The 18,287-nt window shown below is 39.7% G+C and overlaps 1 protein-coding gene across 1 annotated transcript in view; it reads right to left on the bottom strand.

Moving 5' to 3' along the window:
• The window catches only part of NRP1 (neuropilin 1), a gene marked incomplete at its 5' end in the record, with an annotated part of 64,384 nt that overhangs the window by 39,159 nt on the left and 6,938 nt on the right, over window positions 1-18,287 (bottom strand). The window contains 2 exons of the mRNA XM_010150266.1: window positions 10,280-10,446; window positions 13,157-13,312. Coding sequence (XP_010148568.1) covers window positions 10,280-10,446; window positions 13,157-13,312 — 323 coding nt within the window. The remainder of the gene's footprint in view (window positions 1-10,279; window positions 10,447-13,156; window positions 13,313-18,287) is intronic.

Genomic DNA, 18,287 nt, shown 5'->3' with positions numbered 1-18,287 from the left:
AATAAATGAGTCAGGAACGTAATACTTTTAATTAACGTTTTCTGAATACTTATTTGTAATTTACATTTAATTTTAAACCTGAGCTTAATCCTCTGATCTGGAATGAAGACAACTATTTAGTGCAGTTTGAATGTAACCTTCTCCAGTTTGTGTTAGAAACTATAGAAAAGGGAAACTCTATAGCAATACTTGCAGAACCACTCTTTTCTGAGAGAAGGACATAATTGTAGGACTTCCCCCCTAAGCGGACTGAGCAACTAGTGCACAAATGAGAAACAAGAAATCCAAAGCTTCTCTATCAGACTGCTTCACGTGTGAATAACTGGGCTGGGATGGAAAACACTGAATTTTGCCTATAAAGTCGTTCCGTAGCCTTTTTTTTTTGCCATCTGACGTCCTGGTGGAATCAGAAGGTACAGGCAGCAGGTCTTGATTTATAATGCATTTCAGTATTTTGAATATAAGTAGGGTATTACACATGTGTAAACACATGGAAATAACCTCTGCTCCTTCCTGTTTTGCAGCATACCTATGGTAATTGTGTAGGAAGCTGGAGGGTGAGGGGATGATATACCATGCAAGATTAAACCTCTGCTGTCTCAGACAGCACACCTTGATGGTGTAGATAGATATGGCTGTGCGATCACTGTGTTCAGAGAGAGTTCCACTGAAATCACTGAAATTTGCTACACTCACTCTATTTCTGAAAGTTCAGGCTTTGGGTTTTCTATAAAAAATAGCAACAAAATGAGGAAAAAGTGCTAGTGTCTAAGATTTAATACTTTTAGAGCCTAATTTAACTGGCAATTGGAATAGGTGTATAACCTGTGTCACATAGAAATATATGTATTTTGTTGTGATCAGCTTTCTCATCTTGGAAAATCATCACAGTCTCTTTAAATCAGTCAGTCATCCACAGGAGTCTGCATTCATTTATTCTCTGTTAAATGGAACTGTCAGTTTTGTTGCACCAAAATTCGATTTTCTATTTCATACACATTGTGTATGATGATTTTAATTTACTACTGGGTCACCAAGCAAGTCACTGCTTTTTTAAAATATGAGTTTCTGCTACCTTCTAGAAAAATGTCAGGCAGCTGCAGTGAGATGGTGTGGTGAGGGTACTGTGAATGTACAGGGAAAAACGAGGGACAAAGGCTACACATGCAAAAAGATCACTTTGTTTTTTCGCCGGTGTATCCCTCATGGCTCTGTGGAAATGCATGCATACAGATGAAATACTCCTGAGGCTGAGATTCAGAAGACATGCTGCTGAGAGTGGTGCTCTTGTCCTGTGCCAGAGGAGGAAGGGGGACAACAGAAGGGATGGCACAGGCCAGTGACTACCAAGACAAATTCTCTGGTGCTAAAGCAAACCAGGGAGTCTGGCTGCACCCCAGGTCTGCCCTCCTCTTAACAAAGCCCTCTCAAACTCCAGCCACGGTGATTCCAGCCTGGAAAGATCCAGGGCTTTTTTGGCCAAAGAATGGTGCCCGGTTTTTGTGCCCCCACCTGGCCTCTCTAAAAGTTGCTCTATCTTCAGCTATGTAAAGAGCAAAACCATCGATTTTTAAGTGCCATGGCTTTTTAAAATAAACATAGGATATATTTTCTTAGTCAAGCTATCATGAAAGGGGGGGAACCATCCTATGGACAGTTAATTTTTACGGCCTGATAAGACCCTTTTAAAATTATTCTGTGCAATGTCAGCCCTTCAGCTCATAGTGAGGATCTAATGGGATTTGCAATGGAAGAGCCTGCTCCTGTCTGTGTCAAGGCTGAAAGCCACTTTAGTCTATAGTACAATAATCTATAACCTGTATATGACCAGTTAACATATGCCCTGGTTTTATATGTCATAGGATGAATTGATCTTTTCAGCAGCTGCAGAGGATCCACACCAGAAATGAATTTGGCCCAAAGTGTTCAACACAGGCGGCTGCAATGAAGAAAAAGACCAGACTACATAGGTACAGCTGGTTGGTGGAAGTTATGTGTAAACAGTGCTTCTCTGATGAGAAGCCAGTTGTTCCTGAAAACAGAGGAACAGAACCTCAGCTTAATGTTTGGTCAACTGTGTTTTCTCTCCTAGTAGGTTTTGTTTATCAGACAGCTATGAAGTTTAATCCGATGCCTTTTTAAAGAGTTTTTAAAACCTTGAATGAAAACATTAGATGTAAAGCAAAAATGGAAGTATTTCCCTTGAAAAGGTTGAATTATACCTTTTTTTTTTTTTGGTGGGAAGAAGACAAATTGCTTTCTGAAGGGCAAGTATTTACCACTTGGAAGAAACCTCATTTATCCTTCCACTTTACCTATTTTGCTACTGCTGTGAAAATGTCACCTAATGGGCAGAACAGAATTAAACTGGGATGGAAAAGCAGGATGACACAAGGACAGAGGAGGCAAATAATAGCTCAGCAAGAGAAAAACTGGATCATGGATGCTGGGATGGGGAAGGACCCATAGGACTCATGAACTCTTCAGCTCCATACTACTGTGCAGGTGTGTGAATAAAACGCACGATCGTCTTGGCAAAGTGCTCAGCAGTACACCTGTCATCTCCGACCGAGGGCCAGCCCCCTGAGAACAGAGACCTTTAGCTCGGTAACAACTCTGCTTATTATAACATGCCTCAGCTGCATGTTCCTACCCAAGGCTGCGTTTCTAGCCACTACCCTTACTCACTCAACTTCTAGCCCTGAGCTGTACCTCACCCACAGTTTGACACCTGCCTAGTCTTGTAGTTTAATTTATTTCTGCTGGACTCAGAAAAATCTCCTTTTGAGATACTTTCCTTCACATCTGCAGAAAGCCTGGCTGTGGTGAAGCAGATGCGTTGCAGTGCCTGGTAGCTGGGTGGGCAAGGCTCCCTCAGCCCCCACGGGGTCTGCAAGCCATCTGGGAGAGAGCTCCCCTACCAAGCAGAATGGCACAAACAACTGACTTTAAACCAGCAAACAATAACAAATATTTTGAGTCAAGCCAAACCCGTCAACCTGGTGAATGGAAAAAACAAAGAGAGAAAAGAATAATTTTGTACAGGATTTTTTAAGTGGCATTCAATCCTCTGAAAGAAAGTAGAAAAATAAGATACTGTAATTAAAAAAAAAGCAACTGTGGTATTTAGTTTAAAAAGCGTATTTAAAAATTTTAATTTTTTTCCCTCCTGAAACCAGCTAGTGAAAGTGAGATAAATTTACAAAATTATTTTAGTAGGTGCTGAATCAGTGCTTTTGCTGGACACATTTTTAATTCGCCATCTCAGCTCTAAAGGGCCATCTGTCTTGCAGCCGTTGAGGGGATGTAGGGCTGGACTGGGAAGTGGATGCATAGGTAATTACAGAGTTATATACAAACTACTCAGATCTCTGCATAATGGATCCCCTGAAAGAACTGAAACTATTATAATGATTAGGCTGGTAGTGGAGGCTCAGAGGGGCTCTGCTTCTGCTGCTCCTCCATATGTTGCATGCAAGATTGCTCGCAGCCATGCAGGACTCCCCTCTGTATTAGGGTTGATGCTGAAACATGTCAGAGGGAGGTAGAGAGGATTTTCTTCTAAACTGCATTTTGCACCTGCACTTCTGGAGCAATAAGGCTCAGTTCTCTGAGCATCCCTTCAGCTTCCCCAGAGTGATAAATCTATGGCTGGGAACTTTCTGGTACTAAAATAGCTCTTAAAGCACTTTGAATAATCAAAAAAACCTTCATACTTTGTAGAGCCCTTTTATTTCTCCCTCTCCCTCTTGTCTAATTTCAGTACTTGCCTTTCTGAAACTCTACCATTTATTCCCGTGTCACAGTAAATAAAGGTACGAATGTATCCTGCTGGGTCAATTAACCCCAGTTCTGTGCTGTGTCACAGTCTGTACTGGCTGTGATTTCCAGAAAGGAATATTCTTTTGTCATTCTTTGCCCATGTGCAAGGTATGTTAAGACCGACAGATAACTGTAACACTTTTCCACACAAAGCTAACTCTGCTTTTTGTAATTTCTGGAGTGCAGTTATGAACTGTAAAATGACATGAACCAAATACATGACTTGTATTCCAAAGTGGTAGAGAAGACAAAGGACTAACAGTTTCTGTGCTTTCATATCAGTGTGCTCCCTAATGATGGGCAAGCCCTGCCACAAAGCCTCTGAACTTCAGCTCTCAGGCAGTCCTTCAAAGGCCAGAACTGGGAGGCTGAGGTTTCCCAGGTTTCATGTTATTCTGTGCAGCAATGTGATGTACTTCACTGCAATATCAACTTCCAAAAGAAACAGAAATAATAAGAATAAAAATATCAGGCATTGTTGACTTGCACTTCCTTGAGCTTTCATGTGAAATATTTAGATAAGCTTGCTCGGTAAAGTCAACCTAAACAGCTGCCTAATGTAAGAATAAACCTGTTAATGAAACAAATGTGCTGTGCAGCAGCATATATAAATACTGAGTATATTTTTAAGTGAATACCTGATAAGGAAATAAGCTATGACACAGATGAAAGGTCGAGACACCAAATGATGAACTGCAATTATTTTCAGAAGTGCTACAGGAATAAATCTGTACTAATCTATATACCAGTTCACATCAGCTTCTGGGTTTCACTTACAAAGGAGCAAATAATGAGGAACATAGGTTACTGCAGATGTAAAGGAATGAAGACAAATGTGGAAGGAAAATTCCATCTCAGAGGTCCTTCTTACTCGGGTGAAGTAGTGTATACATAGAAGCGTTTTAAATCAATGGAAGTATATTTTCCTTGAACGGGAGAGTTATTGTTAAATAAACAACTGATATTTCAATCAGTGAAGGCGAGGGGGATCTCCCAGGTTGGTTTTTCAGGAGGCCCATTCTTAGCTCTCTCTGGCCTTTCTCCAGATTCCTAAAAGCTGCAAAATGCAGAGGGAGAATTCTGCACCAGATCAGCTGATATTCCTAGGGCTGAACCATCTACAGAATTACTCTGCAAGAGTTGTGGAGATGGCTGGGAGATGAGGTGGAGATGAGCAGGCAGAGGCCAGAGGGAGTGACCAGACCTGCTCCATGTAACAACCTCTGACTGGCTGTTTCCACGTGATACCGGATCTGTGCCCTGCTGAGAAACCCAGCAGTACAAATTTGGACTGGATTAGCCATTTATGTCATATTATCCAGAACACACAACAGGGAGTTCATCTTAGTGTATGGCCTTATGTCAGCTGCAGAATGACAGATAATACCCAATGCAGAGTGTAACATCTATTTATGTTAACCCCCTGTTAACCTTTTGTGAACAAATTTGAACCGGCAGAGTGTGTTTATAATAGACTAGTGCTTTTTGTTTTATGGCTGCAAAGTTTTGATTTGATACTAGGTTTCTTAAAGCTGGATTTATGGTTTGGTCCAACTCCAGCTGTAGTATGAACGAAAGATCTTGTGTTATTAACGAACATGCTTTGCTTTCTGGGCAAGCTGAAGGTCTCGCTCAGTGTTACAGGAGAAGAGAAAAATTGTGCCACCCAGAAACTATCATCCAGCTTGGTGGGAGTGTAAAGATTTATGTTATATGCATTAGAAGAAACTTTTTGATAGAAAACATACAGATTCTGCAGTCAAAGTACCCAGAAGGTGTTGCCCCTTGTGGGTTTGGAAACCCACACCATTATGAGGATTGATAACAGCACAGTTTCCCAGTGACGCTGCTAAGAGGCAACCAGTCTCCCTTCAAAACCACACACAACCGGGTCTTGGGTGTCTTTAGCTGATTACACCTATCCGGCTGGGTGTTCCTCCTGGAGCTGCCCCTGCTGCCCGAGGGGGGCTGCTGGCCACCACCTCTTGGGGCATCCCCAAAGTGCAAGAGCTTGCCATGCACAGCGGCCCCTGGCTCCTGCTCAAAAGTTTCAAGAATAAGATGGAAAAAGTTCTCTAAACATAAAGATTTCGCATGTTACTTTTTCAGATGAGTGTAAACGTAACTGCTGTTCTTAAATGCAAACATTAAATCTACTCTGTAAAAACACAATTACTGCTGCCATGGCAGAAATCAGTTGTCCCCTTTGAAGGAGTGCCTTGAAAATGCAATCATAAAATCCCTGCACGTTATGGATTTCATTAACATTGTACTCCCCTAGGATTCCCAATTGCACAATAACAGGAGTTCTTTAAATTTTAAATACCACAGACAGGAACAGTTTCACTAAAACCAGATGTGAAACCCTCGCACTGGCCTTCTTACTGGTTCTAAGTACTGAAACTGGCTGGTAATTGATACCTATTAACATGTTTGTTGTTCAGATTACAGAAATGGAAACACTATACTATTTTTCCTGTGAAAGGATACGTTAATAAGGGACAATGACTTACATTGCAATGGCAGTTCCCTGCTCTTGATTAAGTTAAAGGGCTGTTTTTATTTTTTATTTTAAATTATGCTATTTCACACTGAAGGGCAGTCGAGTGTGTGAAATGTAAGTGTAATAAACAAGTAGGCTGAGCTTAAGGCTGAGGAGCTAATAACATCCCATATTACAATATACTAACTTTATGCTTATTTTTGGCAGCCCTTGCCTCATGCATATCTTTATTCCATTCATATTAGAATATCCACAGACTTTATTAGTGTGTTTTTAAAGAAGAAATTCAATCTGGAGTGGCTCTGTTTCTGATTATGGAGTCACTCCAGATCTCAAGTTAGACAAGCAATTTTAAAAAGTGTGTTTGAGGGTAAAAATAAAATGGAGAAAATATTGTGGAGACTTACGGTGTGACTACACTATGGGTATTTTGAATCTAAGCTTTGATGTTTATTTCAAAAAAAACTAAGGAAAGGAATGGACAGACAGCTTTCACTTAGCAGAGCCCAGAAAGCAGGCAGCATTTAGATGAACTCAGTCAGGAGTTAGTACCTCGTCAACCACAAAGGAGCAATCCAGTTTTTCCACCAAAGAATGGGTTCCACATCCACAGATAGAATTCGTGCAAATCCATTACTAAGAACAAGCCAACATTATTTTCCTAATTCTTTTCAGCCAAATGGTCTGAAAGACGTCAACACATCGAAGGAGACAATCATATCGCATGCCCTCTAGACGTCCTCTATAGATACCAATCTCCCTTTGCTGATACTTAACTGAGGTTTTCTGTTTCTTTTGTCTTAGCAAAAACATTAACCTTGAAGGGAGGGGTGAAAGGAAGGGAAAGGAGAATTATAATATTTCTCCTATACAAAAAATATTATACACTAAAGAAACCAGTATTTTGACCTGAATTTTCAAGCTGCTTCACCCATGTGTGATTGTACATATCTCACATGCCCTAGTTGCATATGCATATTAGCAGTTTGAAGGCAGATATCACTACTTAACCAGCTGCAGTGTATGTGTGCAGGTATGGAAACCTGCAATCGTGAAAAGATTAATGAATACTGATATACACAAAATCTTTGTCTCTCAGACAAGGGCATATAGGCATAAATTTTCACTTGAAAAGCTCCAAGTTCAGCATTGCTGTATCCTTCAGCCTGCTTTTTGCTGTTGAATATTTTCTAGAGTTTTTTCACTGTGCAACAAAAAGCCATTTATGCTGTACTGCATAAAAGCAAATACTTCAAATAAATGACTAGTTTACAATAGGATACAGAACAAAACAGAACAAAGTGACCTCAGTCCTTCATATACAAGTATCTTCCTCTTATAAAATATTATTATTTTTTTCAATGGGTAATTTCACAGTATTTTATTAGTTGCATGTCCTTGGTTGTTTGTCTGTAAGCTCTTATGGAGATGAACATCTGTTCCTGGGGATATTTGTACAGAGAAAACATGAGATTTCAATATTTTATCCAGATTCAAACTGGCTATGTTTGCTTACTGCCAATGGTGTCAAGCTTTAGTAGAAGATGGCAGTTCACATGTGTAAGGACCCTGTTATCGAGGTGCCTGATGGTCCAAAGCTCTTAGCACCTGTCTCAAGATTGTCAATTAAGTTTAACAGGAAAGCATTTAGAAAACATTTGGAAGTTTGAATTAGTAATGTTAGTGTTGAATTAAACCATAATAAATAAGAATTAATATAATAATAAATAAGAATTAATAACACAAATGGAACCAAAGATGAGTTAAACCATTGTACCTCCTGAGAAGCCGGGGATGGCACACTCAGTCTCCAAACTAGCTTAGTTGCTTCTTCTACTTACGTTGAGCAGAAGAAACAATAATTTTTCTGCAACACTTGTTAATCATGCCTATTCAATGCAATGAATCTTCAGGCAAGACTTTGTAGGCCTAGTCTTGCAAGCAAGACCGAGATCTGCAACGAAGGTTGCTACAGCCTAGTTGCTCTGTAACAAAGTCTACCTTGGGGGTGTTGGTCCCCTCACATGGGCTCTAGGCAGTGGAGGAGATGCCCTAGCAGTAGACTGCTCGGGCAAATGGTTCATGCTGCCTTTCCCAAACCAGGGGCTGGCTGAAGTAGGTGAAAACTGTGATGTGAGCAGTACAGCATACAAATAATCACCAACATCTTGGCTGATTTGGTAGCTAGAGGCAGCATAAAGCTGCTAAAAATATGCTCAGTGGTTGTTTCATCCCCTGAGCACCCTGGCAAAAGGCAAAGGAGGTTGAGAAATTCATGGGCAGGAGGCCTGAGGTATCCTGAGCTGATTTAAGGATAAACCCCAGAGGAGCTTGGGTTCTGTTATGTTTGTTATTAAAAAAGTTAATGGTTAAAAAAAGTGCTTTGAAACTTCTTCTCAGAAAGATCTAGTTCCAAGTGAAAGGATTAAGCTATATATATATGTACGCAGTCATCGTAACTTAATAAAGTTAATAAGCACACAGCACACATGAATGAGATTTGACTAGCTCTCTTGTTTTCATTATCCAGTCATAAATGCGTAAGTGACAGCAGAAAAGAAGGAAATAAAGAAAAAATGGCAGTCCTCCGACCAGATGAAACACATGGAATATGATTCTGATGCATTCCACCCTTTTTCCATGTGCATTCCATGGATTGCGACTGGCAATGATTAATAACAAGCCTCACACTTAGATAAGGCTGAGTAGATTTTAACATTTATTCCTAAGTAAGCAAAAAGGATCAACAGATTTTTTTGGCCACTCTGAAGTCTGATTACGTCCATCCTACATGATTACCAAGTTGCTAAGAGCTCAGGATGTGTAGGGCCTCCTAAGCAGGACATGTGAGAGTCCCATTGTGTGCAAAGGATCAGAAATGAAGGATTTCCACCTCTTTCTTCCCTTTACTAACTACTACTCAACATGTTTTTAAGCTTTCTTGCAGACAGCAAACCTCACAGGAAACACCAATGTGAACATCATATGGTTGGCTAATAAGGCATTGTTTTTATATGTCAGTTAGTAATTTCCTATAGAAAACAACAGAAGCAGGAGGAATGTTTCAAATACATGAACAAGTTTTCAATATTAGTAATATTGATCTCATATCCTCAAGCCTTTCTCTTAGTTTTTGCCAACAGAAATAGAATCTAGATCACAATTAAGAACTGTAAGTCAACCTACAGCTCAGACAAATCAATATTTTTTTCACCTAATAATATTAATACTTGACTGCTAGTATAGATTATTTGTATACAGTAATTCATATGAACAATTCTAACCTGTTCAGGAATCATGCACCATTATGGTCTGGACCTGATAACAAACAGCAAACAACAAGCCTAAGTAAACTGACCAAAGTCAAGAAGTCTCTTTGTGGGGTCAAATATTTGCAGGATTTCTCCCATCTAACAGAGCAAAGCTGAGGTGGCCGATCTTGCTAATGAATGTTGTGTTTAAGGACATGGAAGAATAGACACTAGACAGAGGCCACTAAGCTGATTTTTTGTGTAACATATTCTAGAAGGGACATAGGTCTTTTGAGGCGAAATCTGAGTGTATAAAAACACCACGCTGTATTAATGCTTAACTGTAATCAGCTAGAGACATAGCACATGCTCAGTTTACTGGGACATTCCACTTTAAGTGCATGTTAAACTAATATTGACTTTTCCACTAAACCAAAATCTCTGTTATTTGTGCCCAGAAGACTGAAAAAACAATAGACGTGGGAAGCAGAAGAATTAATCTTCCTGACCTTTTCTTTTTTTATACCTTTGGGAGTCAGTCTTTTTTTGTGTGTCTAATAGGAATGTGAGTTATTCACTTGCAATGATTCTTAGATTATGTAAAAGTGCTTTACTGTGTTTATGTTTTCTTTCTTTGGCATTCTCTGCATTCAATAAACTCCACGGAACTATTAATAATATCTTTAAAATGTTATCTTTTTACCTGTATCCATTCTCTGATAGAATCTTCCCCTGGAGTCCATCCATTCTCAGGGTAATTTAGCCGGGATCTTTCTGAAGACCAGATAGCGCTGTACTGGGAGGAGACAGTGATTTGATCAGAGTGAATTTCTCCTGACTCCATACCGAGTGGTTCCATGCACTGGAAATCTGAAGAAAAATAAATTACCGTCATTATTATGGTCAGCTTTTTGATTTAGACTTTGAATAATGAGGACGTTTGCCTGCTCTGAATATGAATATCTAAGGAATTTATTTTTATGTGACTTTGAATTCTTTAGCAACTTCAGGTGAGGCAGTGTTGGGCTTATGGTGTCATTCTTAATACTGTCATTCAAGTTGCCATGGCAATTCCTCCTATAATAATGCTATACAAATATTTTTAGCCCAGCACTGTAGCCATTTCAATACAGGACAACAGAATTCTCTTTTCTAGGGTAGCACAAGCACTTCTGTGGATTCATGATATAAACCAACGCATGTTCAATTCATAATTATGCACAAAGTCAGAAAAGACAAACCAGATGACTGTATAAAACAATTTTATTTTAAAACTATTTACTCCAGTACAAAAAGTATAAAATGTTTTCAAAGTATTAGTAAAATCATATCCATTCTGTTTTGATCTGGACACTGGAAGAAACAGATAACAAAATTTGAATCCGGGCCAGAAGTGTATTGACCAAAGGGAATTACTGCCTCTTCTGTAAAACACTGTATTTTTAAACGAGCTGATCATCTCCATCCAATTTCTTTTTGTGGACACAAAAATTATCAAGTTAATTCAGAATCAGTTGACAACCCAGTCACTATAGTGAGTTCAACGACTGATAGGGCAAGGAGACTAAATTCTTCTCTCTTCAAAAATAAAGGCTCCAACGCCCACCAAACCAAAAGAGGCCTGTGGTTTTAGACAGAACTTCACACCCAGTTGATTACGCACTCCTCTGTCAGAGGTTCACCAACCCCAAATAAAAACTAATATGTGCCTATGCTTCTGTTCAGGGACTTCACAGTCTATGAATATAATTCATTCCTTCATTTGCAGTTTAAGGTGAAATACCAGTATGTGATGTGGAGGCCCTGACATTTGGGTACACACTCCTTTATATTACACTTTCTCTGGAGCTGACATATCTCTAACAGAGGATTAGGTGCTGAATGAAGGTTTCCTATGAGTTGGAAAAATAAGATTTTAATAAGCAAAGTTCTGATTTTCTAATGAAAATAAAAATATTTTGAAAAAAAATGTTAAAAAACTTTTATCTGGGATCCAAAACATTACATTCAGAAGTGCTATCAGAGTACCTTATAGGAATAGTAGTTAGGGTGCCCCATAACTGAATTTGTTGCCAAACTGCATTTCCTGTGGCATACCACCCTTTCCCCTATTTCTGTGAGGCTTCAATGGGGCCTTGGGTGAAGTACTGAAACTGGACTACTTTAGGGTAAGTAGATTAACTTCGGCTTGGAATCAGGAGAGCCATAAGCCACCACAAAGAATTCAGGACATAGTAGGTGGGAGTCATATTAAAAGATCTAAAATGTAGGTGTCTAGTTTGATCTAGACAAACTTTCTTTCCCTGTAGTCTACTGGGAGGGACAAGTACCTCCTGGGGACATCTCATGTGTCTGAGATAAGTAGGCTGAGTTGTCCTCTGGAGATGATCCCCTCTGTAGTGACAACACAAAGAGCAAGGGTGGCTGAAATTGAGAGGAATCACTCCTCTGTCTGTCTGCTCCACAGAAAATGTTTCCTCTTATCATTGAAAGGGTTTTAATGCACACTAGCTTCTCCTGTTCTGCTGCCCTGTTTAAGAGCTGAAGGCATCTCAGTGTAGCAGAAATTAATTCTGCCTCCAGTGTGATGATGCCTCTCCAGCACAGGCAGGATGGCTGTGGAGGCAGTGGACATGGGGACTCCAGTTGCCTGTGCTAGCTCATGGAGGGATAGGAGCAACACCTACATAAGGAGAAGCCACACTAGCTGGCAATACAATCAGAGAGACAGAGGAGGATTCTTCCCATCTCCAGAGGCTGGGATATGTTCTGTTCCCTTTTCCTGGCTATGAATGTGCCAGAAAGTTATTAAAGATGCAAGGAGCAGAGGTGGGGAGTAACAGGGATAATTTGTTTACTCATTTTTCTTTTGTTCCTTCTTTGAATAAACAAGTACATCAGATCTGAGTGAGCCTGTTCAAAACTCACTAAGTTGCAGAAAGGAGAGACTTTGTTTTAAAGCGTGTGTTTTATCATTGAGCAAAGCAAGGAAATCTGCAAAGACATGGTGTAACACAGTCTGTTATTTTCCTGCATCTCCCTCACTTTGTTTCATTCTCTGTCCAAAGGGTAAGCATGAAAATGAGGCAACTGGGGAAAAAAAATACAAGACAGAGAACAAAGCTTAGATAGCTTATGAAATGGTTTAACAAGAGCACATATATTAAATGGGCTCTTTTTATTCAAGAAATCGATCATCAAAGCTTATTCCATGTAATAAAAGAAGGCTTTGAATAGTGCATTCATTGTTCATGTTTCATTGTTTTAATGCAAGTGTTCAATTGCTCTGCATTCCTGTGTTTCCTTGGTCAGCACAGTTTTTCACAATAATTATCCCAACTTCCTGGCAATACTGCGGAATAAAACTGTAAGGAGAATTCTGCCTCTTGCACTGCTTTTCAAAGGGCAGCTGTTCTTAACCAAAAAAAAAAAACAAGAAAAGGCAGCAAAACAGAACAAACCCTTCTCCACCATCTTATTTATTTAAGGTTTCTTTAAAGTTTCATGCAACACCTGGTGTGCAAGAAGACATAACAGAGAATATTTTCCAAGAAGCTCTGTGGGATAGATAAATACTGACCTTCTGATACACTGCTCTGCGAGACGCTGTAGTTTGCTGAGAATCCCTCTTTTGCTATTGCACTGTCAGTGTAAAATACCATTGAAAGAATCCCTGTTGAAGACCGGACACGTCCTGGGTTGTTCTGTCCACAATAACGCCCTATGTGTGGGCCAACTGCAAAGAGACAGGATATAATAGTAAATTACCAGTTCTACTACAACAATAGACACCAGGACAATAGCCTCCTGAAGGGAATCCATTTAGCAGGAAATAGTGAACCTCAACAATAATTCAAATATCACAATCTCATCAATAACTTAGCGGTGAACAATAAATTACTTATCCTAACCTGGTAATCTTACTTCTAAAATGTTCCAGATAGCCCTCCATAAACCTCTGAAAATATAAAGAACCAGGATTTCAAAAAGTGTCCTTTGAAGTGTGCAGAGAAGGCAACGAAAATTACATGCACAAAATACCAAAAGTATTTTCCAGAATGTGATTGAAGCATGTTTTTATGACAAGGACATCTGGATGGCCTAATTTGTCCACTCAGTCTACAAGGTGCTGAATAAGAGTTCAAACAGCACCTTCCAGGATTTGTGCTCAATACTGCAGATAATCTGTTTATTTTATAGCAAACTTAGAAAAATATTTTTGCACTCATATTGAGGCTATGACCAATGACTATGCCCTCCTATTTAGGCTTTCATCACACCCTCATGGATTTTTTGCCCATATGCTCACTATTAAAGAATACTGTAAAAGAATTCAAGAGGAAAATCTTAATCCTTTCAAAAGAGCAAGGATTTCTGAAGTATATCTTCATGACACAGAACACACACACATACACACATGCATGATCTCTCTCAGTGTTAATAATGTATAAACCAGTCCCTGATATTTTTCTGGATTTCCTATGCAGGGAGATAATCTTTATCCTTAATTAAACTACTCAATTCACAACCAACATATGTGGCCTTCTAGCACTTGAGCATTCCTTACAGATAGGTCCCCAGGCTGTTGAACAGTCGTACATCTGTGATTACAAACAATAAGAAAAGGTAATGCTAAAACCCATCCATGGGGTCACTCAGGAAAATAATCATAAGACGTCATTCTAATGCTTGCACCACTGGCTTCCCAGGCTTAAATAACACCTTGTCATTTCTTTAGGAAGTCCATTTCACCTTCAGTTTAAAATATAAAATGTATATATATCCTAATTATTCACAGTTCAAAGAAAATCCTTAGCTAACATAATTCTGTAGTCATTTATTGGCATTTTCCAACAAGTAAAACAGTTCCAGCTTGGAGTAACTTTATTATGTAAGCTACACATTTTTGTAAGGCCCTAGGGTTGCCAAAAAGAAGATCTCAGATGTTACAGCACTTGCTGCCAGCATGTGCTTTTCTATCCAGATTCTTGCCATAGTAAGTCTTCAGTTGCCTTGGCAATCCCATAGCATTTAAAATACCTACCAGTTCAGCTCTTTTCCATCAGGGTTATTCAATGCAATGTTGATAGAATGAGACACCCTATAGAGGGTATTAGTTAAATTCTTCCTTATCCTAGAAGTCATTATAGTTTTACAGTTGTATTATTTGGGATGAAAAAGTTGTTTTAGACTGTTATCAGTGTCTTTATAAAAACTATAAGTATTGCCCTCACTCCAATAGCTGCAGGTTGGTTACACACACACACACACACACACGCACACTCTTTGCATTTTCTATGTGCAAACAGCTCTGATCCTGCTCTTTACTGTGATGGCTTCCCAACATTATAGCTGCTGATGTTGCTCTGAACTGCAGGAAAATAAGGAGGATAAGGCCACCATGTTGTGGCACTTTGAGCCTCCCTCCTCCCATTTCCTGTGGGGAAGCCTCTTTGAAATGACAAACAGAAGAGAACTTTGTTTAAAGCAGACAGGCTTTAAGATTCCCCATGAGTCACTGGTTTATAATTTTTAAGACGTATTTAGTGATTCTGCATTTCAGTCTTCTATAGATTGGCCCTGCTATCACAGTACTATTCCCTTTGCTAGCTGTGTAGATAAAAGAGCCAAAAACTTGCAGAACATGACACACAGAGGTATTGAATTTTTTTGCACAACATGTAAACCTTCGCTTACTGAGCTAATATGGTATTGATCTGAGGAGAACGGGATGAAATAGAGATTCTTCTTACGTAAATACTAACACAAAGTTCTCCTTTTTTCCCTTCAAGTCCTGAAAACTTCTGAATGACAACAAATTATCAAATGTTTCAGGTGTCACCACATCAAACAAATGGAGTGTGGGGAACCCCATCTGAGTTGGGGTTGATACTGCCGTCTGCTTAGGTAGACTATGCCACTGCTTTTTTTTAACCATCTTCCTGACTCATCCTCACAACTGAGGTGGGCTGTCATAACAGAGTATATACAGTTCCAAATGGGAATTTTAGGGTGGCAGGTACTGAAAAGTCATTATGCCCAGAAAGCTCTTTGCCATCTCTTCCTGTAGACCGTCATGTGGCTTTGCCAGCACCCCCCAGGAAGGCTTAGTTCAAATATGAGTCACTTGAAAATGTCCTCAGTCAAGAACACTTCTACATTATCTGCATTTTGGTGAGCCAGCTACTTCACTTGACTGCCCATGCTGTAGCTATTTCTGAGATCATGTCAAGAAATGTAATGTTAACTAGCCATTTTACTGAATTTTAAAGCTGGTTTTTATAAGTATGCTGGTGTGCTGTGGACAATATTTTCACAGCAGTATGATTGCTATTGACAAAACTTTTGCATACAATTTAGGATGCTAAAGAGAAAAGAACTGAAAAATGAATCCCATCCTCACAGTCTAGTAGACACCTACGCTGAGCTTGTGTCTACATGTCTTAATAGTTTCTCGCAAGATTGTAGAAAGCAAATGCAACAGAGGAGAAACACACCTAGATTAATAGCAACCTTTATTTGCACTGATGTTAACGACTGAAGTAAAGCGCTCTGTTTTGCTCTTTAATTCAGTGGAAGCTCTTGTGGTATTGACCGAAGCAGCAATGCTTAGCCTGTGGTTCTCAAACCATATGTAAACTTCTTCAAATTACTTCTGAGCCCCTAGTAGACAGTCTATAGAGCTTCAAAGAGAGCTGCATGATGAATACGTGCAATTCATCACTTCAGCTAGTCGTGGTTTTGAGTGTGCTATTTTTCTTCAAAGTCATCAATGAACTGTTCTCAGCTGAGGCTGGCTGAGGTATATCTGTGCTATGGGCAAAGATATTTCTGCTGTCTTGTTTATTCATGCAAAATCGCATATTTCTATTCTGTGATCTACTCACTCTCCTGCTCTAACTCCACTTGTTATCTCCTTCAAGCCATTGTCCCTTTTCTGCACAATATTTGTAACATGGATCTGTTGTTCCCTAATGTTCTCCAACAGGGTTTGTTCCACTGATTTCTTTGTTTTAAATAAGAGACCAAAGGGTGCCCTTGGAATGCAGTTATGCAGAAACAAAATGCCAGGTTTGAGGCATGCCTGAATGCCTACCATTCCCCTCCTGAAGGAGCAAAGCACTCACGCTAGTGTTTAACTTCAGACCCGTAAGTGTCCTCAGTAAATTCCTTTTGAAGTCAATCTAACTGCTCACATGCTTCAAAGATAAGCACGTGTTTTGCAGAATCAAGAGGCAAGTACTCAGCACTTGCCAGATTCAATCCACTAAAAGGACAGACAGGTAGGCTGAGGACTCCATGACTGTGACAGAGCATTTCAGGATAACGTCTTTGCGAATGACTGTTACAGTTGCTGGCAAATTGTCTAACAGAAAACCATTTTCCGTCAGAAAAATGGCAATTACATAGAAGCAAGGTAAATGGAAGCATACTGATTTTGACATATCCTGTGAAAATTTGTTTAAGAGAACATTTCTCTTTTTTGGGGGAATTTCTTTTGGGAGAAAGGAATAAAGGTCACAACTGCAGAAAACAGCAAGTTCATTTCTTGCCTATCTCTAGTGACAATATCTGATCAAATTCTACAGTGAAAACATTTTCTACTTAAGCTGGGTTTCATCTGCTCTAACTTGGGTATGTAAAGTTTACATCTGAGTTAGTGATCCATAGCTCCCAGTACAGTCAATCAGATAAGTGCCTCCGGAGGTCCATTAACTGCCCCAATGGAGATGTCTGCAACAGATCAGAGTGGGGTGCGGTTTTCTGCTGAGAACAGGGGTCCTGACAGTGCCTGACTCACTGGCACCTGGTTTCCACAGATGGATGAAAGCAGCATGTTCAGGGGACCTGTCCATCTAATTCTGCCCTGGTTGCAGCCACAACTATTCCCTCTGAAGCAGGATGACCGTGTCCAACATGCCTGTTGGGAACGACCTCCAACTTCTTCTGCCCTCCAAACTGTTCTTAGGAATCGTTTGGGAAAGTGCAAACTGACACGGGCTAAAACTGTGCAAGAAAGTATGCCAGAAATTAAGAAATACATGCAACCATGCCTTGGCCCTGTTTTAGTTAACTGTGTAAAAGTAACTTCAGAATGTTTTGTCATGGACTAAAGGGAAACAGGCAGCATGACAACTAGATTAGCCTCCCTTCATCAAAGGCAATCAAACTGTCTAATATTTTTCAGACATTTACTACTTTCTTGTGCATTCAAATTGGATCTATTTTGCCTTCCTTTCTCCTCTTATTTTTTTTCAAGATTACCTGGATACTCTCTTTCTGATATCAAGAAACTTTTAATTTTTATCTTCAGTTTGTGGCCACGTCATAGCAGTGGTTTCCTGTGTCAGCTTTGCTCTTCATTTGAAATAGTTCTTCTCCCTCCCAGGGATGCATCCTGTGAGGCATTTATAGAGAAGCAATCGTGTCCCCTCTGTCTTCGCTGTGTTAAGTTAAACAAGAGAGACTGACTGCTGGCTAAGGATCGTCCGACAGTGAAATTTGCAGCAAACAGTTCCCTAAAACCCTCGCAACCTCCAATAGTTCATATCTAAGGAAACATTTCTTTGTAGTCTACAAATTCAGTCGAATATTTACAAACATGTAAACACCCTTATTGGATGTCAGGATCATTTTGAGTTTAGACAGTTTGTGAGGGAATTGGAAGGCTGATAATGCCTGATGTTAATTGCTCTTTAGTATGGCTCAGT

The sequence above is a fragment of the Eurypyga helias genome, unplaced genomic scaffold, assembly GCF_000690775.1.
Source record: "Eurypyga helias isolate BGI_N326 unplaced genomic scaffold, ASM69077v1 scaffold25074, whole genome shotgun sequence".
In the NCBI taxonomy this organism is placed as follows: Eukaryota; Metazoa; Chordata; class Aves; order Eurypygiformes; family Eurypygidae; genus Eurypyga; species Eurypyga helias.
Note: the sequence above shows the minus strand (reverse complement) of the source record. Positions and strands in the feature narration are given on the sequence as shown.